This window comes from Bactrocera dorsalis, chromosome 3 (assembly GCF_023373825.1).
Source record: "Bactrocera dorsalis isolate Fly_Bdor chromosome 3, ASM2337382v1, whole genome shotgun sequence".
NCBI lineage: Eukaryota > Metazoa > Arthropoda > Insecta > Diptera > Tephritidae > Bactrocera > Bactrocera dorsalis.
Genome location: NC_064305.1, coordinates 73,834,333 through 73,857,930, shown reverse-complemented (window position 1 = coordinate 73,857,930; position 23,598 = coordinate 73,834,333). Strand labels below are relative to the sequence as shown.

At 36.8% G+C, this 23,598-nt stretch overlaps 2 protein-coding genes across 2 annotated transcripts; one reads left to right on the top strand and one right to left on the bottom strand.

The window, feature by feature from the left end:
• Positions 1-2,157: 2,157 nt before the first annotated feature.
• LOC105224555 (dymeclin) lies at positions 2,158-5,370 on the top strand. Its single transcript, XM_011202674.4, has 7 exons — positions 2,158-2,653; positions 2,736-3,194; positions 3,264-3,368; positions 3,431-4,061; positions 4,118-4,615; positions 4,685-4,807; positions 4,871-5,370. The coding sequence occupies exons 1-7, from the start codon at positions 2,511-2,513 to the stop codon at positions 5,018-5,020; spliced, it is 2,109 nt and encodes a 702-aa protein (XP_011200976.2). The 5' UTR covers positions 2,158-2,510; the 3' UTR covers positions 5,021-5,370.
• A 15,780-nt stretch (positions 5,371-21,150) lies between these two features.
• On the bottom strand, positions 21,151-22,244 carry LOC105224553 (kunitz-type serine protease inhibitor 4). The gene has a single exon (XM_011202673.4). The coding sequence runs from the start codon at positions 22,049-22,051 to the stop codon at positions 21,674-21,676; it is 378 nt and encodes a 125-aa protein (XP_011200975.1). The 5' UTR covers positions 22,052-22,244; the 3' UTR covers positions 21,151-21,673.
• Between the last annotated feature and the right edge of the window lie 1,354 nt (positions 22,245-23,598).

The following is a 23,598-nucleotide window of genomic DNA, read 5'->3' as shown; positions in this document are numbered from 1 at the left end:
CAAGGCCAGCCTGCAATGCAACGATAAATAAACAAAATAAAAATGTAAAATCCAGCAAAAAAAAAAACGAAAAATCGAAGCGATTTGTGCTGTGTGTAATTATAAATTTTAGCGTGCAAGCGTTGAAAGTGTTGCATAAATTCACAAGCAATTTGTTGGTTGAAGACATTTAATACTTGTGGACATTGCAGTGAGATTGCATGGGAGCGCAGTTTAACAACACGTAGATAACGTTTATGTAAAGCCAACGTTAGACTAATTTCCATCTTTCAACTATGCAACTATGATTGATTTTCGAATTATAGTTGTTTAGAACTCATCGTTATCATTTACATATATAAACAACGCCTACTCTTTAAGTCCTGAATTCATTTAGTTTATAGTTGTATATAATTTCGAAATAGTATTTTTGGTTAACATACTGTTCATACCTATAATTTTATATATTTAGCTCTAAGTGACCCTTTGACTTGATTGGCAAACACAATCTAAACTTATCAACAAATAGCTTAAATGCATTATATGGCACATGCATATGTATATGGCGCTCTCCATGAATAGTTATTGCTAACCACGATTATATTAAAAGCTAACAACTTTGCTTGATTTAAATATCATCGATTGCTTTGAAACAAAAACTTGTTGCTTGCATTCTAAAATCTATAATTTAACACCACAAAATATGCTTAAAAAGAAAACGAAGAAGAAGTAACTTGCAAGTGATCTTTTAAAAATTAGTAGAATTAACTGAATAGTTATTTGTGTCAGCTACTAATATATATTTGGAAATATTTGTTAAAATTAAATTGTGTCTGAAATCACAAACTGAATTTACTTGATTCCGAATATGTATGCTGTTGGACGCACTTTAAAATTATGTGATACTAATGCAATCGTCTTGCGTCACGCTTAGCAAAAATAATTATTGTACGTAATAAAAAAAATCTAATATACATATGTACATTTAATATGTTTGTGTAATATCTATATTTTGTAAATTTATTTATACTTTTTCGTTGGAGTTGCACATCAACACATACGTCGTACAAACGTAGATATACACGTTCAAATATATTTTTTGCGTTTTTTTTTTATTACTTTTACTTTGCACTTATACAAGTGCATGCATGTGTAATGATTATAATTTCTTACAATAAATGTTTTTTAAAAAGAAAAAAAATAGCAAAAGCTACATCCATTTTACAGAATTATGTAATTGTACGCGACGTAGGGCGACATAATTAACACTTGCAATTAAGCTGTAGTGAAATTGATGATCATACTTAAACGAAATACATAATATACATATTTTTGTCTAAAAATATAATCATTTAAATTCTTGTTTTATTTGAAGCCAGCGACTTCTTAGTGTGATAGGAAATTTGGATTTTGCATTACAACTCGGTATAATTTCCAAAAAAGTCAATTTACGTTGGTAAAAATGTTACACTTCCAAAGGCTGTAATTAACCTTCCAATCGGTAATAATAACTTTCGCATCTACGAAAATAGAAAATACCAATTTTGCTCATACATATACATATGACCAAGAACTATAATCTCAACCGAACTCCGTACATTGCTTTGGGTAATGGTTGACTGCCAACCACACTATTTACTAGAGCTTTTATTTTTACTAGGTGTGGTACTAGCCACAAAGTGATGGATTACCAACGCACATTTGCCGAAGTTGCTGCAATCACTGGTTTCCCCACTTTTATAGCTAAAAATATTGGAAAAACTTTTTGTTTTTGAATTTAAATATCATAAAGTTTCGTTTTTGCATTTAAAATTTCCGTTTCCTATCGCATAATCCAGCTGTTTTTTATTTTGATATCCTAATTCCATTTAGCTAGTACTCGAACCTACCGTTACTTTCTTTTCAACTACTTTTCATCTACTCCCGATGACGTTTCTGATTTTCTTTGTCTTGTGGAACAAAATGAGCTCCACATTAAGGCGTGCCATATTTAAGACCTTGTTTTGTTTTTACTTAATATAACACAAATATACAATTAAGAAATAGCATTTTAAGTTAATTTTCTATACAAAATTAATTCAAAAGATAGAACATAAATTTATAACTAAATATTTGCTTACACCGCATACATCTTCAGTCACGCTAAACAATTAGAATCAAAATGCGTTATGTGGCAGCACTGATTTATTGTTCTACATAGTATTTCTGATATTCGCCGACAAGTGGAGAAAAATATCAAAAATATTGCAGAAAATCTTAAATTTCTATTGTGTAGCACAAATTTAGACAAAAATCTTCAAACTAACCCAAAAAACAAATGTTGAAATAAAGGCGTAAAGTTGAAAGGAGGTGGAAATTCTTAAGGGCAGTGTAAAAAGTATCATTTGCATAGAGCTCTAGGTATTGTTGACGACGTTTACGACATTGACGTTAGCGTTGTGACAGTGGCGTGAGCGACTGCAAAACCAGATCAACAGCGATATCGGCGACGTTGACAGCACATCAGCGTTGTGCGTAAAACAAACAAAACCATGGGGATCAACGTCAGCAGACAAGCTAATCTCTCCGAGAATGAGCTTTTGCAACGGTTTGTAGGACGTACACATATTCCGCCAGACGCTGAGGAGTTTTGGAATGCACTACTAAACTATCATATAACAATACCGGAAGATAGGTAAGTGGGCGAGCTATACGAAAAGCTGACGTGTGCACCCCACCCTTGTAGGCGCTAAAGCTGCATTGTGTTTATTTTACAGTCAAGAACAGCTAAATTTGGATTCACGTTTGGAGACACTTTGCCAATCGTTCATCAGCAATAATTTGAAGACGGGAAATTTGGGTTCATTGATAACTGTGTTTCTGCACAAAGCATCAGAATTACTAGCTTTATCCGACAAAGAAAGTAATGTGCACATATGGCAAACATTCAATGCGCTCTTCATAATACGTTCGCTGGTTAAGTATATAATCGAGACCGGATCAGAGTTTCAGTTATTGCAACATTTTGAAGCCATACCAAGTGCTGAATTGTTGCGTGCGGAGGAAGATGCCGCAGCAACAGGTGTGCACGTTGAGAATACCACCATAGCGGTTGAGGCAAGAGAAGAAGAAACGACTGCTAACTTGCTGTTGAGGGCAGCGGTCGTCGTTGACGGTGCAAAGTTCGAAACATTCATTGATGCGCTGGTCAATTTGATTGTGGTGATTCCAGTCAAGTAATTGTTTAGAATGCTGTGTAATAAGTTTTGTAAATTGGTTTTTAATTTCTTTCAATATTTTTGCAGGGATTTCACATATCACTTGCATTTGGAGGCGGTAAACACATTCATCACGCTGCTCTCCGTACACCTATTCACCGAGCAACCCACAGAGAAGTCAATCATTTTTAGGTAAATACGCTATTCAAATTTAAAAAAATGGATTTTAATATTATTTTGTTTTAATTTTCCAGAACTATTTACAAATGTCAGCATGCAAATGTGCTCGTATCGGCGCTGTTACATTTCGTGGCACGCATGGTGGAGGTGCCACACACAATGTTCGGTTCGTCAACGTCCGGCTCGTTTGTCTTTGGCATTGCCGAGTCTTTGCTCTCCATTTTCACATTTCGCAAACAACAGGACGTGCTGAAAGCCACCAACGCTTCAGGTGCGGAGCTTTCACAACAATTCCGTGATCATTATCCACTCGCCAATCAAAGTCTTCTACTCATACTCATCTTGACTAATCACTGCACCACTAAGGATAATCCGTTTCGTGTCAGCTTATTCGGCTGTGCCGATTCGAAAGACTCACCCAAAGATGGCGCTTCCTTTCAGATCGACTTTTCCTCGGTTTACGAAACACTTTGCCGCATTGTGACCATTGATCAGGCAACATTGTTACTCTATCTCTTGCTACATCGAAATGAACGTTTCTATCGCTTTGTAATGGCACAAAATGATGTCGAGAATTTGGTTATACCGATATTGCAGACGCTCTACCATGCGCCGGATAGCACTTCTCATCACATCTACATGTCGCTCATTGTTTTGCTAATACTGAGCGAGGATGACGGCTTCAACAAGAACGTGCATAATATAGTGAGTGCATACGCCACACATATTTATGTATATATTTTAATTTTTTTTACCGTTAGATGCTTAAAAATATACACTGGTACACCGAGCGCACCATTTCCGAAATATCACTGGGCGGCCTTCTCATCCTGGTTGTCATACGCACTATACAGTACAATATGCTGAAGATGCGCGATAAGTATTTGCATACGAATTGTTTGGCAGCGCTGGCGAATATGTCGGGACAATTTCGTGCATTACATCCATATGTAGCGCAACGACTGATATCGCTCTTCGAGACATTAGCGCGCAAGCATACACGCCTCGATGCACAGCTAAAGGAACCGGTCAATAATGCAGTGTCCGTTAATGTGACAACAACTCCCGAAGATATGCTGCAAGATCTCACAGTGCTGGAGGAGGTGTTACGCATGGTGTTGGAGATACTCAACTCGTGTCTCTCCAATCAGCTCGTGTATTGTCCAAATCTAGTGTACACATTGCTTTACAAGCGCAGCGTGTTCGAGAGTTTTCGCAGTCATCATGCGTTTCAAGACATAATACAAAACATCGATATGGTATGTATGCAAAATTGGTGTTTGCCGCACGTGTTCGGAAAAATAAATCTAATAATTTGTAAATTTTAGGTTGTGGGTTTCTTTTCCTCACGTCTGCAGCGAGTGCAGGAGCAGCGTGGCGAATTGGGTGTCAATGAAGTATTTGAGGTTATATCGAAGGGCGCTAGCCAATGGTCTAGCGATCGCTTGCGTGTAAGTAAAATGCCTCACTTGCTAAATATATTCATATTTATTAGTTTTTTATGTGGTTTACAGAAATTTCCGGACCTGAAATTCAAATATGTTGAAGAAGATGCGCCCGAAGAGTTTTTCATTCCATACGTTTGGACCTTGGTGTGCAAATACGGTTGTGTGCACTTTAGTTCGGAGAGTATTAAAGGTGTGACCACAGAAATACAGTGCTAATACGATACGACAATAGGCGCAAAGCATATTTAGCAGCTACAACACATACTAAAACACACCGACTGTTGGCGGGGTACTACTTGCAGTGTTAAGATGCAATTGCTAGCAATGCTCTTGCTGTTGCTAGTTTGACGATGAGGGCTGCTTCTTTCAGCTTTGTGTAGCATAATTTAGTATAAGACTACTACATAAATATTTGTTTATCTTTCTTGTTAGCTTTTTAAGTTCCCCCCAGCCACTACAAATACACACACACATAGATTGAAACGGAAATGTGCAGCAAATTACGTGCTGTTTATGTAGCAAGGGAATTATAACTACTTTTAAGTAATTAAATATTTATACATAAATGTTGCTGTTTATTTTATTGTGTTAAAGCTTTAAACAAATCCTTCTCGCCTCCGCTTATTCCTAAACAAAATGAAAATGTGAAAATTTACAATTTTGCTTTTTAGCCAACAAACTGCAATTGCTATTGTATTTGTACGAAAATTACTATTTATTGTTGCGTGTGACATTCTTAGTGCGTTACACCTGCTTGGCTGAATTCGTTTGCAAATTCTTAGGACTAAATTGAAGCAAAAGTAAGCAGCAAAGTGTACTAAATCAAAATGTGTATTTTCCGAACCAAATGGAAGTTTTTGAAGAAAAAAATGCAAGTGCGACCATGAGCAATACAATTGAACATGAAAACAAAAATTAATTGCGCCCTCAGAGTTGCTGCGTAAGTTACAAATGTCACGAAATGTCAACTAAAAATGCAATATGATAAAAAATATTAAAAAAAAATGTAAAATTAAAAACTAATAAAAATTATTAAAATAATAATAATACAAAAAATTAATTAAAAAAAAAAAATATTAAAATAAATATTTATTAAAACAATTATTTTAAAAATATAATATTAAGAAATAAAAAAAAAATATATATATTTAAACTGAAATAATATTAAAGAAATATAATAATAAGAAAAAAAAAACAAATAAAAATAATATTAAGAAAATAATAATATTAAAAAATTAAATAATATAAAATAAATATTAAAAAAAATATATAAAATAAAAAGTAAATATTAATGAACTAATGCTAAAGAAATAATAATATAATAATATAAAAACATATTAAAAAATATATAAAAGGCAATAAATAAATAAATGATATAATATAAAACGAAAATAAAATGTTATATAAAAAATATTTAAAATAAAATAATAATAAAATGTATAGTCTGAAGGTAATAAAATTTAAAATAAAAAAAAATAAGTTAAAAAATATAAAATGATAAAGGCTATAATAAAAAATATTTATAATGAAATAAATAAATACATATATTAAAAATCTAATGTTAAAGAAATAATAATAATAAAATAAATAAAATAATAAAACAAATATAAAACAATTATATTATAAAACAAAAACAAAAAAAATGAATATAATATAAAAAAAAATTATTGTAATATAAAAAACTACTTAAAGACATGTATATTTTACGTTTTTTGCAACTGGGTTCAAACAAATAAAAATGTAAAATCTAATTAATTCTAGCAAATGCAGATGGCATATGTATACATTGAAACTTGATATTTACATTCTATGTATGTTAAAGATGATAGATTATATATATACACACACACATATATTACAAATATATATTTAAAGCCGTAAAATGTTTGAAAACTAAATTTATAAACTTTTTTTCTAAACCTTGCTAGCAGTGCTAGTGAGTATGCGCTCGCATTATTTGTTTGTGTCCACATGTAACCAAAACAAAGAAAAAAAAAACAAAAAAAAAGAAAACTAAAATTAAAAAATATTGTATTTTGTGTTGTATGCTATTTGTTAAGACGGACATAAGGCAATTTACTGTAAAGAACAACTGATTTGAAATTAAAATGTAATACAAACACACACATATACATACATATAAATAATAATTACATTTAAAATAATAATAAATTAAATGGTAATAAAACAGATGCTATATACAAATGAAATTGTTGGTTTTATTGACGCGGGAAATTTAAGAAAAAACAAGGAGAAAAGATCGTTAAATTTTGCTGGGTGTATTTCCTTGACTTTGATCGGTCAGTTAGTATGGTAGCTATATCCTTTAGATATAGACTGACAGAAGATCCTTTAGTGATCCCATGTCGGCGGTTCCGATAAATGAGAAAATTCTCGGAGAAAAAAGGACACGTGATGAGATTTATATAGATATCTCAAAAACTGACGAAGCTCCTACGTGTATATACAGACAGACGGACAGACAAACATGGCTAAATTGACTCAACTCGTCACGATGATCATGTCAACATAATCGGTTTACTGAGCGTACTAACTATTCGTAATGGCAACCACCCAACATCTTGAGACCCAGCATTCTTAATTGGATAATATTCGGCCGAATAGACCACGTCCAGCAGTAGCTGTAGCTGAAAGTTTACAGGAAAGCCGTGGAGTCTTATTCGACGCCGTTCGTTCCTACTCAGACTGACGTATGGAACGACTTGGCCCATTTTATGTCGAGATCTTCAATTGGAAAGCAAACAAAATACATATTGTGTAAGAATTGAAGCCGCTCGACCTTCCCAAGCGACATCGTTTTGCTCTATGAGATCTTGAAAAGTTCCAAGAAGATCCGACGTTTTCGGGCGAAATTTTGTTCAGCAATGATCTGGCTCAAAGGGTATGTAAACAAGCAAAATTGCCGCATTTGGGACGAAGAGCAACATAAAGAGATTCAAGAGCTGTTATTTTATCCAGAAAAAAAACAACGGTTTGGCGTGATTTGTGGGTCGGTGGAATCTTCGGTCCATATTCCTTCAAAAATGATGAGATACGGTGAGAACGTAATCATCAATAGCGACCATTATCGCCGTATGATAACCGACTATTTGATGCGTGAAATTGAAGATCGTGATCTCGGTGACATTTGATTTCAAAAAGATGGCGCTACATCCCAAACATCGAATCAATCAATGGATTCATTGACAGAACACTTCGGTAAGCCGAGAATTTCACGTTTTGGTCCGGTCGACTGGCCACCAAGATCGTATGATATCACACCGTTAGACCTTTTCCTGTAGGGATATGTAAAGTATAAAGTCTATGCGGGCAATCCTGCTTCGATTCAGGCCTTGGAGCAAAACCGCCAGTTACCAGTCGAAATGCTCCAACGATTCACCGGAAATTAGACTCAAATATTGGACCAGCTGAAACGTAGTCGCGACCAATATTTTAAAGAGATAATCTTCAAACAAATAAATGATAAGGAACGTTCCTTCGAATGATAATAAACAGTTCACATTAAATTTGAAGTTTCTGTGTTTTTTCTTTAAAAAAGCAGGGAACCTTGAAATTTATGACCATATGGTGAGATATATTGTTACTTTACAGAGACTCCGACGTTTCCTTCTGGGTGTTACAAACTTCGTGGCGACTTTATATTCGCTTGGTGTCGTTGAATACTTTGAAAGTCGAGACTGGATATCTTTCTAAATACTTGAGGTATATAAGCTAATGACATTCGAAATTACTACCAAACGACAGGAGCTTTTTCTAACTATTGAAACAAAGCATTTAAGGGACCTTAAATTATGTTCTGCGTCAGTTGTTTCGTCCTTAAAATCGGTACACTTGGACATAATGTACATATGTATATCACTTCTCATCCATTTTGATTATATTATGCTCTCACCATCACCTCTTTTATGTATAAAATTATTATACCCTAAGTAAAATGTTGCAAGTATGTTAAAAGCTTAAGAAGTGTCTGAGGCTTCATTGTTTTCAACAACATTAGATTATTGGGAGAGCTTTTTAAGACTTTAAGTTCCTTTTTCACACAAACATGTACATATTATTTAATACCTATGTATGTATATAAAAAATACATTCTCCCAGTCAACAAGGGTCAGTGTTTTTAGAACCCTAAGCTCAAACCATTGATGTAAAGAAGCTTGTGAAGCTTTTGAAGCAAAGTCCTTTTCCTAACACGATAACGTGGTGAAAAGCTCCAATTATATTATTTACAAGCTTAAGAAGAGGTGAATAAATACGAAAAGTTGTTGAAGTCATTCTTAGCCAAGCGATTTGGTCTCGGGATGTGGTTTCTGTAGTTAACTATCAGATAACAAACTACGATGACTCATTTATATTGTATTTGTACCCTTAGCTGCAATCAAATTGATACAAATTGTAGACAACTTTATCAAATGTTTCAGCAAATGTTAGCTTGTTATCAGTAGCTACAGTGGTCTCGCAATTCAATAGCTCCACCTTACATGTTTGTTGTACAAAAAGATAACATGAAAACCTGATAGTAATATTGCCAGATAGTGTAGTTCGTTTTGCTCATAAAATATTTTGCCTTTACTAATACGAGTGTTGATTGATAAGATAGTGGGAATAACTAAAAAAGCAATCATGCAACTGTTCGCCAACCTAAATCGTTTAAAGATAGCTGTTAAGTCGAAAATCTCTATTAGGGTATATTGAATTGCAGAAAATCCTAATCAATCTAATGCCTTACAATAATCCTACATGAAATAGTCGAATGGTGTTAAAACAGAACTTCTTGGAGGCCATTCAATGTCACAATTTCTTAAAATAATCGAAACTCGAAACATTTCTCGCAAAACTTCAGTTGATGCACGTGCTGTGTGGCACGTAGCCCCGTCTTGTTGGAACCAGATGTCATCGAAATCAACTTCTTCCAATTGCGGCCAAAGGAAGTTGGTTATTATCGATCTATACCGCTCTCCATTGCCTGGAACGATGTCACCGGCTTCTTTTCGAAAGGAGTACGAACGGATGCACCGCGAACTTAAGTCTAATGTGCCCTCCACCTAGCCTCATCATATTGCCTATGGATTTGGAAATATGGATCCAAAGACCTTTATCCTGCGTCTGCGGATTGCCATGCAGTCAATTAGCAGGTGTTCAGGTGCTTCAGGAACTCTGTTGCAGAACTTGATACAAATTCGCACAAGAAGCCTAGGCCTATGTCATACAAAGTATGACAATTGAGTAATGCGACTGACTCGATAAAATCCGTATATTTGAAAATTATTCTACAACTCTGCCATCCCCTTCAAAGTAGTTCCCTTGGGTAGCGATTCCAGCGCGTTTTCCATGCTTCGTAACATTTCTGGAACGCTTCGACTGGGATGTCCGCGAGTACCCTCGTCACGGCCGCCGTAATCGACTCAAATGGGTTCCCATGACCACTGATTTTGTTTTAGGAAACAAAAAAAAAAGTCACAGGATGACATGTAGGGCGAATAAGGCGGCTGTTGCAACACGGCGATCCCTTTAAAGGCCAAATACTGGGACACGCTGACACTGAGGGCGGTGTTACGAGCAATGTGGGCGCACCCTGTTGACTCGCTTTCGCAATCTTTCGAGTACTTGACAATAGTAAGCTTGATTCACAGTTTTCCCCGGTGGAACGAATTCTTTGTGGACGATTCCACGGCTATCAAAAAAGGCAATAATTATCGTTTTCACCTTCGACTTGCTCATGCGAGCTTTTTTCAGGTGGGTGGCGCGGAGACAGCCATTGACACCTGGGCACAACTAAGAGCACTATCACCATACACTCTTACAATTTTAGCGTACGTTTCCGAAGCTGTTTCGCCCAATCTGGCGCAAAATTTTATCGCGACGCGTTGCTCTTGATTTCGTTTTTCCATTTTCGTGACGAGCATTACAAACACAAGTCTACTCAACCTGACGCAGCAGGCGAACTAAACACGTTGGAGCGATGGTACATATATCAATGAGGGAAGGGATGCCGGAAAAAGAAAAAGGGAATTTCAAGTTCACAGGTTTACCACAAGCGCCGCAATAAAATCAGTCTCATTACTTAATTGTCAAACCTCGTATGTAAGTATAAGTGCTTCTTCAGCTTACAGTAGGCAGTATAGAATACGACAAGCATCCTGAGTTTGTCTCTAGGGAGGTTGATAACGCATTTAACTGAGGTTATAACCCTCCATTAGCAATTTGGAATGGTGCATGCCTTGGAGTTGTTGCCTGCCTTTTCCTACTTCCTTGCAGAGCTGCTACTTTACCCACCGCGATGAAGAGTTCAGGTCCTACCATGTTAGTGGATGCTGCGAAGCTGGCGAGCTCATCAGCCAGTTCATTCCCGGCTATATGTACCTTTGGGACCGGGCAACCAGAAAAGCTCGGCTTTCAGCCGTTCTTTACACTCTTGCACCAATAGCGATTTGATCCCAAAGGCGAAGATTGCTTTAAGTGCCGCTTGACTGTTGCTAAGTATGGTTATACCTTTTTTGCGATAGATGCGTTGAAGGCTTATCTCTACCCCCCGACTTATGGCAAAGGCGTCTGCTTGAAAAATGCTCGGAAAACTCTCTGCCCCCAAAGGTTAGGTTCCTGAGGCCGGGTAGGGACTTACCGTCCTCGTAAACGGGACGATGGTCGTCGTAGAGGAGTTGATATTCAGCTTGTATTAAGGCCGAAGAGTGTCGACGAATTTGTCTCTAGTTACTCTAGTTAAATATCTCTTAACTAATTACCTAAAGTTTTGGAAGGTTTCCACAGCTTTGAAACTAATATTTATTAAATAAAGTCAATAGAGTAGAAGAGTATTCGGTTTTTCCCTCATCATCACTAACTTTTCGTTAGCAAAATTTTCCTCTGCGTCGCGTACAGTTGCTTATGTATATTTCCTTTTATTTTATTTATTTTTCCGCATAAAAAAATAGTGGCGGTCGTTGATGCAACTTGAATAATGTGCAGTGAACGTGTCAAATTTGCTTTGTTGCTGTAGCTCATTGTTGACATGCAAAAAGCGTTGCTCATGCGCATAATTGCCATTTCTCATTTTTTATTACACACATTATTGGTTTAGTACATACATACATACATACATATAATGTAATTTTTAATTTATTTGCACTCTTCGAAACCGCAACAAAGGAAAGGAGAGTGCGATCGACGTTGGTTCAACAAGAGGTCAATGGCCCTTTGGCTTGTATTTTACTCGGTATTCATTGGTGTGATCTGTTTGTAGGTAAATAACAAAGTACTACAATGTAATATCTATGGTGTTATGTATTTCCCCTCATTTCTGTGGTATACTCGTAGCTATGATAGCGATGGTTGGATAAACGCAAGTGTGATACATCTAGATTATGCTCCGTGTGGCACAAGCCATAAGTTAACGATAAAGAAATCGGACTCCCAATACATTGCTGATTAAATTCATGTTGAATGAGCAATAATTTAACTACCAGGAAGTCTAAAACAATGCAAGATTGTTCTAACGATCGCTAGAGAAAGCGATAGCCCAGCTTCAAGAAATTAAATTACCCGAGGGTAGGGCATGCTCCATTCCCGGTTGGTGGAAGAATAACCCAGCGTTACCAGAAAGAATGTTATTTGTATAAATGAAAAATGTAACTGTGAGGAGTATTTAACCTCTTTATACCCTTAATAGGGTATATTAAATTTGCTTGGAAGTTTGTAAGTTTGATCAAGAATATTGGTTATGCAAGCGGGGGCACTTACCGGTTTTACTGTATAAATGTTCCCGTGCCAGTGAGGCAAAGAAGTGCCCGTAATGTCGAGAATATTGCTACCGCTAGCGATGAGAAAATTGAGGAAACCCCAAATCAGTCAAAACGTTCACGTACTCCATGAGTCACCATTGCATCCCGAAAAAAATACGGTTTGGACCGTACTGTGAATGGGAATCACTACCGCTCAATGATAACCGAATATTTTTGGCCCGAATTGGATGATATTGACTTGGATAATATGTGGTTCCAACAGGACGGCGTCATAAGCCACACAGCGAATGTCACAATCGATTGATTGAAAACCAAGTTTAGTTAGCGTGTTATCTCACGAAATTAACTACGATATGTACTTCGCACGAATATTGAACGTGAAATTGTAGCATTATTGACCAATTTATGCTTGAAAACCGTCGAAAATTAAGTTCAGCGTCTCGGCTTCTGCAAGCGCATCGCATTTTGAAAAGAAAGAGTACAATTGAAGCAAAACTTTAGCTTGATGACGAGTCGGGACACTGCCCCATTAAAATCAACCATTAAGAATTGGTATGCTAAGTTTAGATGTGGTGAAATGAGCATCGAAGACGGTGAACGTAGTGGACGTCCAAAAGAGGTTGTTACCGAAGAATCAAAACAGTCCACGAAATAATTTTGGATAGCCGGGAAGTGTAGTTTTTCGAGATAGCAGGCGCTCAACTGAACTGTGTGAACCATATCATTCACTAATATTTAGGTATGAGAAAACTCTGTGCAAAGTGGGCTCCGCGCGAGTTCACTTTTGAAAAAAATAACGATGAGTTTATGATCGGAACAAGGTTTGCAGATGTCCAAGCGTCATAAACCCGAGTGTTTATGTCGATATACGAAAATTTATGAAACATGGCTCCACCATTTCACACCGAAATCAAATCGACAGTCATCCGAGAGGAGTGCACAGGAGGAACCGGCTGGTAATATTATGGCGTCTGTATTTTAGAATGTGTATGGAATAATTTTTGGTGACTACCTGGAAAAAGCAAGGATCATCAACAGCGACTATTTCATAGCGTTATTGGATAGTTTGAAGATCGAAGTCTCTGAAAATTGGCTGAATTTGGAGAAAAGGAAAGTGCTGTTTCACCAAGCCAACTGGACCGTTTCATAAGTCAGTGAAAACGATGGCAAACGATCCTTGAATTGGGCTTCGAATTGCTTCCGCATCCACCGTTTCTCCAGATCTGAACCCCAGTGATTATTTCCAGCTCTCAGATCTCCAAAGAGAGTTTATTGGAAAGAGTTTTTCGTCGAATCAACTAGTTATCGCCGAAACTAAGACCTATTTGAAGCAAAGTATAAATCGTACTACAAAAATTGTATTAAACAGTTGGTGGGTCGCTGTAATCAATGTATCACCCTCGAGAGAACTATGTTGAATAAAAAAAAAAAAAATTTTTTTGTCAAAATACTTCGTTTTATTTCGGTAGGCCAGGGACTTATCAATTGGCCTGTTATAACCATAACTGTATTGTCATCCACGGTGATATACATTCAACCAGGCTTCACTGTGTCGCTATTTTTGGTGTTGGTATAGTTTGGTTTCTCTTAACTATTGCACGATTTTATGCAAAATAATCTTTAGTCTGCTTCAAAAAAATTTTTGTATGCTGTTGCTGAGGCAATATTTTTTATTTGTATGTGAAAATTGCAATATTTATGAAAATATGCGACTATTTATGAGCGACGCTGATGACGTCTACGGTGTTGACGTGGTTATATTAGCGCCCAAGGTTCGAGATTCTTTCATTCAAAAATTATTTGTATACATATATGTATGTATAATTGTTTTTGTTTGTATATATAGGAATATAGGTATTTATTGAATCGACTGTCGGCAAAATCATCTTTAAGACTTCAAATACTACAATGCTTCAGGTGGATATGCCAATGGTTAGTAAACAGACAAGTGTCTTCATGTGAAAAAATTCGTGGAAAAAGCAAAAAGTTCACAAAACGTTACTTGCGTACATATGTATGTACATATATACCGATATTTACCTTTATGAACGAGTCAACTAATTCATCGAGTGTGAAGCATGATATTTTTCTAGTAATTTCTTCGCTTGGCATTGTTGTTGACAGCCGCAACATTTTTGCCATTTTTGTTGTTGCTTTAAGCTCTTGTAGACTTTGTCTTTGAGCGGTGAGTAAATACATACAAACACTTGGTTTATCAGTATACTCGATAATTAACGCGAAGTGAGTGCACCAATCTGGCTGCATGCCCACTGCACTCTTACCCATGCACACATACACACAAACGTATCTTGGTGGTACAGTGGACATTACTCAGGTACTCTAGTGCTTAGGTAAATATGTACGTGTGAGTATGAATTTCCTAAGTAAAATGCAAATGCGTTCAATTTGAAAACAAACAACTTTTAAACAATTGTACGCATGTATGTGTGTGTGTTTTGAGTCTGTGTAAATGCGGGTTAAAGCCATTGCACTCTAATTGCATTTTGCATATGTACATACATATGTATGCGTATTTATTTATAGCAACTTATTGCACTATTAAGTAAACAATAGAAAATTTGTGCCAGAGGTCTTTAAACTTTCAACAACCTGTGGGTGGGTGGAATGACATCGCCGAAGGCTTCAATCGGTGGTTTTTCTCAGCGCAACAAATGTGACACTTTTGATGGACAATCGATTTGCCGTGCTATACTCGTACACGGGCGGTTGGAAAAGTCAAACCAAATTGAAGAAGCGTCGAAGCACAAATATTGAAAAATACTCTCTGCATGATCAATAATTCAATTCTTAAGAAGTATTTAGTAGGACTGACCATTTGAACTGCATGTGGAAACCGATAGATACATTATTTCTTTTGGCCATTTTGTTTCATCGCTTTATGTCAATTAGTGTGTTTTTGATAGCTTTTTGTTTCAAACTGGAAAAGCTTATCCACTTTTATCACTGAAAGCAATTGAATCATTGAAAATGTCGCAAAAAGGTTTTGGATAGTCTACTTTATCACGAACATAAGTATTCTAGTGGCCTAAAGTATTCAGTGAAGGTCGTGAAGTTAAATAAAATGTTCCTTATCTGAACCTATTCACCTCTGTATTGAAAAACTTAAAGAGACATTGCTTGATAATCGTCGCGTTGGCATCAGAGAATCAGAGAGATAGCAGAGGATTCCAAAATTTCTTATGGAACAACTCAATAAATTCGGTTAAATGATAGAGTAAGAAGCGTATCATTACTAGACGCGACCCAAAAGTCCTTATTATAATTTTTTTTTTGCAAAACGACGTGAAGTAGGGGTCGCAGAAGAGATGCCTGCCAACGTAGCTGAATACCCCACATTAATCAAACGCATCATTAATGGTGACGAGTAGTGCCCAACAAACAGTAAAAGGGGCTTAAAAATGAGCCAAAACCTCATAAACCAAAATTCTTTGAAGACGTCGCAGGCCACCTCAGCTAAGATGGATAGTTTAGCTAATGGTTGCTTATTGGTTCTGGAGGCTATTTTGAAGGCGATAATAAAAGTTTACCTATAAAATAGAATCTAGATCTTCGGAAGAGAAATCGTATGTCAAAGTTAGAACTGAGAATAAAAGCCTAAACCATTACGCGCACCATACCAGTCATAAGTCTTTGAACTCCATATTTTGAATATTTTTTATAGAAAATAGCTTGATAAGCTGGCCGACAAGGGGGGACTTGAAAGTTCTACGAAAGGATACGGCGACTAACGGTCTTGGCATACTCTTGTAGAACCCCCAGAGATGATGCCTAGAGCATACTGAAATTACAGAGAGAACATTTCTCCAGCCTGCTTAATGGCAGTGAAAACATAACACCAGGAGATGTTGATACCGATTACACAATCGATGATGGTGGCGTGGACGTTCCAGTGCCCATGAAGAGGAAGGTACAATCTTCTACAAGAGTGTACAACTGCTGGCGTGCGCCGATTATATTGATATCATCGGCCTCAACATCCGCGGCGTTAGTTCTGCTTTCTCCAGACTGGTTAAGGAAGTGAAGTGTATGCGTCTGGTTATGGACGAAGGAAATATCTCGGGTCATAAAAAACAGTCTTTGCACTCGCGACTTGGTTCTCACATCACTGTGGACATTCTTAACTTCGAAGTCGTAGATAATTTGCCGGTCTATCTTGAAACCAGCATTTACTACAACAACAAAATTCGAAATCCAACGCAGAATAGCTCTTTCCGCAGTCGCTGCTTCGAACTGAGTATGTAATTGAGAAGTAAAGTCCTCTCTCGACGAATAATAACCAAAGTCTATAAGTCGCTCATTATTCCCGTCCTACTATATGGTGCAGAGGCACGGACGATGACAACATCTAATGAGTCGATCTTAGGAGTTTTCGAGAGAAAGGTTCTGCGAAAGATTTATGGTCCTTTGCGCGTTGGCCACGGCAAATTCGCATTCGATGGAACGATGAGCTGTACGAGTTATACGACGACATTGACATAGCTCAGTGAATTAAGAGACAGCGACTGCACTGGCTAGGACATGTTATTCGAAAGGAGGACAGCAGTCCAACTTTGAAGGATTGCAATGCAGTACTCGCCGGGGGAAGCAGAGGAAGAGGAAGATCCCACTCCGTTAGAAAGACCAGGTGGAGAAGAACCTAGTTGAACTTGGAATATCCAATTGGTGCCAAACAGCGAGAAGGAAGAGCGACTGGAGCGGTGTTGTAAACTCGGCTATAACCGCATAAGCGGTGTCTACGCCAATAAAGAAGAAATTAACCTCGAAATTACTATTTATAATTTGGATGTTTTTCCGATGATATTTTACAGAATTGAAATCAAGCATGATATGGGCATTAAAGTACTAGTAGCCACAGAGTTAATAAGCATAGCAAATTAAAAAAACTATTAATTCTCTCTATTGGAAGCTTCAATAAATCTCCAGCAACAACTATAAGCACATACAGGCTGCTGCTAGCAATTTCGCTTTCAACTTTGTGAAATATCGGTCATTGACCCTATCACCCGCTGACATACGTTTCACGTATTTTTCTACAATTTTCTGCGAATTAAATAAATTATGGGCATTTTCAAATTAAACATCAAACATACACACATACACACATATACATATGTATTAATTTGTGTAAAAAGGTATAGTTTTTTATCAAAAGAGATAAAAAGTGAATGCCGAAATTTGCATGCTGTGCGCCATTACAAAATTAGCCTGATTTCATTGAGCGCGCGCGTGCGTGTGTATGTGTGCGCAGAGTGGCATCGATCAAGTTAATTGTTTGTTGGCGATGTTAAATGGCAATTTATGATAGCTTTTGTATCGCCATCGACGCGCTGAATCGCTGCTAATGTCACGCACAAGCGGAGCATCCATTGGAGTCGTGGCTGATGCCAGAAAGCCACAAACACACATATGCATACAAACATGTATATTTACATGCGTTAGTTTGTGCGTGTATGTGTTTTGTTTACGTGCGGCTTACAGATAAGCGTTAGCTACAAATTGACACCGTTTTTCGATTGTTTTGTTGTTGGCTCGTCATTATGTTGTTGCTGCGCTATTATGTTGTTGCTTTGGTGTGATGCTTTGTGGGTTGATTGTTTGAAATTAATTCGTTTTTTTTCTCTCTACCGCCAGCATATTTGCAAAACTGGGCTCTTAATATACGCAAATAGCCTGACATATACATATGTAAATGTGGAGAAAATGTATTCATGCGCAAAAGTTTGGCCCTCTTTGCTATTTGTTGACGCCTTCGCAGACTCACGTCATCACTTGGCTTGTGGTTCGCCTAGACCCAACTTCGAACAAAGCAGCCAGGCAGGCGGACCAGACACCTTCGTCTACTCGCAAGATACTTACATACATATACATACATATATGTACATATGTATATATACATATATATACCTATATATATCATACATACATATCTACACATATTTTTAAAAATTCGAGTTATTTCTGTGCTATTTTTGCAAAAAAATGTCTTATTCATGCATAATTATGCATTTGCATTTGCAAATGTATGCGTGTATGTCTGTATGCGTGCCTTCAATTTGTCATTAATAAATCTGTGCTAATTATGTTTATTTATGATGTGTTTGTTATTGCTTTCTCGAACGCGCGACACTTTATAAATTGCCACCCATTATACTCATATGGAAATTAGCATATTTGTCTATTTATTTGTGTATGTACATATGTATATGAAGCATAACTAGTTGTCTTACATTTTTCTTGTATTTTTCAAATTTTTTCTCGTCAAATATCGCTAATATTGAATTTTGTGGAATCTTCGCGATAAGTTTGCGAAACCGTTGTTTACCGAAGTGTAGGAAGTACATAACTATTTATTTCCTAATTTAATACGAAAACAACTTTTGTTTGTCATATATTAAGCAATATCAGTTATTTGTGAAGTTTAAAATGTAGAAAAAGAGACAGTTTGTCCTAGACTGGAGAGACACTAGACTTTTCAAATTGTTGCTCACTAATCACAAAAATGAAAACGCCGCTTGGATTGTTTACGATTCCTGGCTGATCAGCAGATACGTATGTACATATGTATAGTATATGGTCAGTTAGAGTAACAACCATCTACGGTTTGGCGATAAACTTTACCTGTGTGGAAATGAAAGATGTCTTTGTAGAGATCTTGTTCGGTATTATTTACTTTTATACTCTTGTAACATGTTTCTACTGCTTTTAATAATTTTGCTCACCTAACGGTTGCATGTTTCACCTAAAACTAAGCGAAATAGATAGATTATATATTATGTATATGTATAATGTCCGTCGTAGACTGTCTGTCTGTCCGTTCGCGCAAGCTGTAACTTGAGTGAAAGTGAGATATCTTGACGAAACTTGGTATGCGCGTTCCTTGTATAAAAAGGTCCAAGTTCGTAGATGGTTGTAATTGGACCACTGCCACGCCCACAAAACGCCAATAACTGAAAACCCTTTAAAGTGTCTTAACTTAGCACTAAATTAAGATATAAAACTCTAATCTGGTACAAGGGATCACAGTAGTAACCGACTTCCGTGGTTTTAAAAAGCCAGCATGGCCCGGCCCCCAAACAGGTTTAATGTACATATCTCCTAAATCACTTTAGCTACAATAACCAAATTGACCTTGCGCAAATAATATGGGAACCTTTATCGACAGTGTGAGTGGTGTTGTGGGAGAAATCGGACTACAGACACGCCTACTACCCATATAACACAATTTTAAATTCCATCTGTTTCTTTCCTTTCGAGTGTACAAATCAAGAAGCAAATATAACGGGATAAAATTTTGCACGAATAATACCCGTAGAATATTCCACTTTATGGCTAAAAATTGGCCAAATCGAACGAAAACTAGGTGTCGAATAAGTGGACTTCAGTGCCACAGAAGAAAAAGCTTAGTTCGGTGTATACTGTCACAGCTTTCAAGGATCAAAGCCGGGATTTTTTTTTTAGAATTTCAATAGTATATCTGAAAGGTTCACCAACTTTTGCGGTAAGGCGTTGGGAATAGGAACTACGGTCTACGTATTCAGTATCCACACCCCACAAAGTTACTATTTATGCAAAGTTTATCCGAATACATTGTTTGACTTTAGATTTGTATACGGAGAGTAAAAGAATCAGATAGAATTTAAAATTATCACTGTTCAGCTTTGGAGTTTGTTGAAAGAAAATATATTCTCTGCTCAATGTGACCATAAAAACTGGGTTCTACAATATTAGGGTACCTGTTAACTTAACTAATTGAACATTTCATCGTCATTATGGTTTTTATGGGATTTAGTTATTGCTTTTTATAATTATTCAGATTCTACATTACTGAATATAATGGAATTAAAAAAAAAAAGCTTCGTCGGAACTATCGTTATCGGACCACTATAGCATAAGTTATAGCTGCCAAACAAACTGAACGATCAGAGTCAAGTGCTTGTATAGACAACTTTTTTATTTGATGAGGTATCTTCAAGAAATTTGGCAGAGGCTAATATGCATGCCATCACTTTTGTTATAAAATACGAGCCTGTTAAGGGTGCAGCCGAAGTTATTGCTTTTTTTTGTTTATCTTGAGATCATTTACCCACCAATTTGTATGAAGTCACACTAAGACATTCTGGAAATTTTGCAAATAATGGCAATTTATCTATTGAGACATCATTTTAAAGAAATTATATATTATAGCAGTAAACTTGATTCCGTTATGTTTACTGCAATCGGAGTTTCTTATATATGGTTTAGTTTGTTGCTTAAGTCTTTTGTTTACATGCTACTTTACAAAGAACGAAAATCAAAAACGATAATGATCACTACATAAAACGGTGAGGAATTAAATAATTATATTTGAGTAAATAGTGAAAATTCATTCGTGTCAAAGTTGCACTAGTATATATACCCAGTATTTTTCAATATTTTTTTAGCTGTTATTGAACGCTTTAAGCCTTTAGAAGGATTTCTTGGAAGGATTTCTACAGCCGCGAGCCTTTATAAAGAAAGTAATTACTTATAATATTTATATTTTTTAAAAATATATATTTTATTAATTTTTGTGTTGTTTTTGTATAAAATCGTGTATATAAAATTTTAAATATTACAAAATATAATATTTTAGAATACATATACATATAAGAAATACAATAAATAATTTGAGTGCTATTATATAATTTTTAAGAGGATTTCTTAAAAAGATAAAGCAATATGAAAATAAACTAAGAATTTCTACGGCTTTCACTTTGAAAAAAAAAAAAATAATAAAATTTATCACAAACATTGAAATTAAATGAAATTTCACTTGGAAGCCAATGGAAAATGTGCGTAGGTGCATTGAAGTTGCGTTTGTATGCATAAAATTACAAAAATAAAATACACTAACAACTAAAAGTATGTAAATAAATGCCATGAACACGTTTAATGGAAGCGCCATAAACTTATTGTTTGACCGTTAGCTGGTCAAATATGCAAATAACCGTTATTAAAGATGATGATGCGTTGGGATGTGATGCTTGGAGCCTGCAATTGGCAATTTCAGGGCGTATGAGGAACATTTCTACACTTAAGCGGCGCTTATACACAGACACACACCGAGAGAGATTTACATGCCCTCACACGTGGCCATGCACGCCTCATAGCTGGAGAAGTTGTTCTCGTTGCCGTCGCAGCCACCGAATTTGAACTCCACACAAGTTTTGCGGCTGGGATCGTAGCTGAAGCGTGGTATGAGCGCGCGGCAGACGCCCTTGCGTATCGGCATGCGGCAGAAGGTTTCCGGTGCTGTGCGCCCTGAGACGGGCACATCGTCCAGCGAGACGGCATCGAAGAAATCGCCGACATCGTCGTACAGGTCCATGGGACGCGCCTCCACGGTGGGTGTATAGCTGGTGAGCAGCAGTAGCAGTGAGAGTAAACAGGCAAAGCTGAAGGCGTAGCGCAGCATAATCAAGCGTTTGTTGTTGGCACTTTCGTGTTGCATTGTTGTAGATTTTTTTCACTTTCAAAGTCTTTATTTCAAAAGTAATTAAATGATTTTCACTTCTTCTTTCGTTTTTAGAAAATTTTCACTCAAAAAGTATTTTTTTCAAATTTGTTGCTTTTTTAGAAACTTTAAATTTGTTTTTGGTTACCTCGCTAAGTCACTTTATGGTTGATGTTTGCAGTCAAACTGAACTCGTTGCGGTTATGCTACGCGATTTTATATGAGCCTGCGCTGTGTAGCGCCTAGCGTGGTCGCCGGCAGCCAGCGAATTCAGCCAAAGCCAACATTACCACCAACACAACCGCAGCTATTGGCAACAACTACGCGCATAAGTGTGTATGTTTGTGTGTGTTGCCAGCAACGATCGTCAACAGCATATAACGAGTAAGCGGTTAAAGCTACTCTCCTACTATCTCTCCATTAGCGAGTTGGTCGCATAATTGCTCTCTCTTGCGTCGGCTTCGCGTCGCACAACGCCTACTGGCTTTCTCTTTGCTCTTGAACAATTGTCTGTTTGTAGTTTAGTTGCAATTGTTGCGGGTAATTCCCATGCAAACAAACAAATTGTTGATGGTGTAAAAAATAAAAATATTTCTGCGTATTTTTTTTGCGCCATCATTCATAATGATGTATGTGTGTAGGCGCTCAGTGCCGCTCGGCACGCTTCACGCACTCTATGATGCCGCGGTTCAAGCGGTGAAGCGGTGTGTTTACTTATTTTTAGCACCTGTTGGCAGAGTGACGACGCATGCGTCACGTTGCATACGCACATTGGTGAAATACCAGTTAATTGAGGTCTATTTGCATTTGCGAATAGCGAGAAAAAATCGATGACGTCAAATTAGTTAGAGCTCAGGTTCATCAAGTAAGTATGGTTTATGGGAAATCACGAAAAGGTAAATAAGTACCCAATGTACATATACAGTGTTTTTTTGTTAGAGGTAATGAATCTGTCAATTCAGGAAAAAACGAATACTCGTTGACATAGGTATTATGATTAGACTCTGTTGGACTAGTTCTTTTGTTTGTGGGAACTAAGTCAAGTCAATCGCTGATTAGTCAGCTAGTAAGTATTGGGCACTATGAACACAACATTCTACGTTGGAACATTGGTGCAACATTTGGACCGACCTTCATACGACGTAGTCGCGGTGATCATATGCCTCTTTCAGCGTACTTTGTTTTACCTCTTCGATCAACTGAAAACAGGTTTCAGGAAGCGGCAATTTCAGAATCATACGGAGCCAAATCTGGAGCATAAGGTGGTTGATCGATGGTATTCATTGCGTTTTTGGCTTTAAATTTGGTCACAATCGTGGCTCGTGGTACAATATCTTCGTGTAAAATCCATTAATTGTATTTCTACGATTCCAAGCGTTTTCGACGGATCTTCTCACGGAAACACCTCAATACGGCCAAATAGAAATTCTTATTTATCATCTGTCCCTCCAAAACAAATTCATGATATACCAAACCACGAATATCGAAAGAAGCAATGAGCACCTTGGCTTTTGAGCTATTTTGACGTGGTTTTTTTGGTTTCG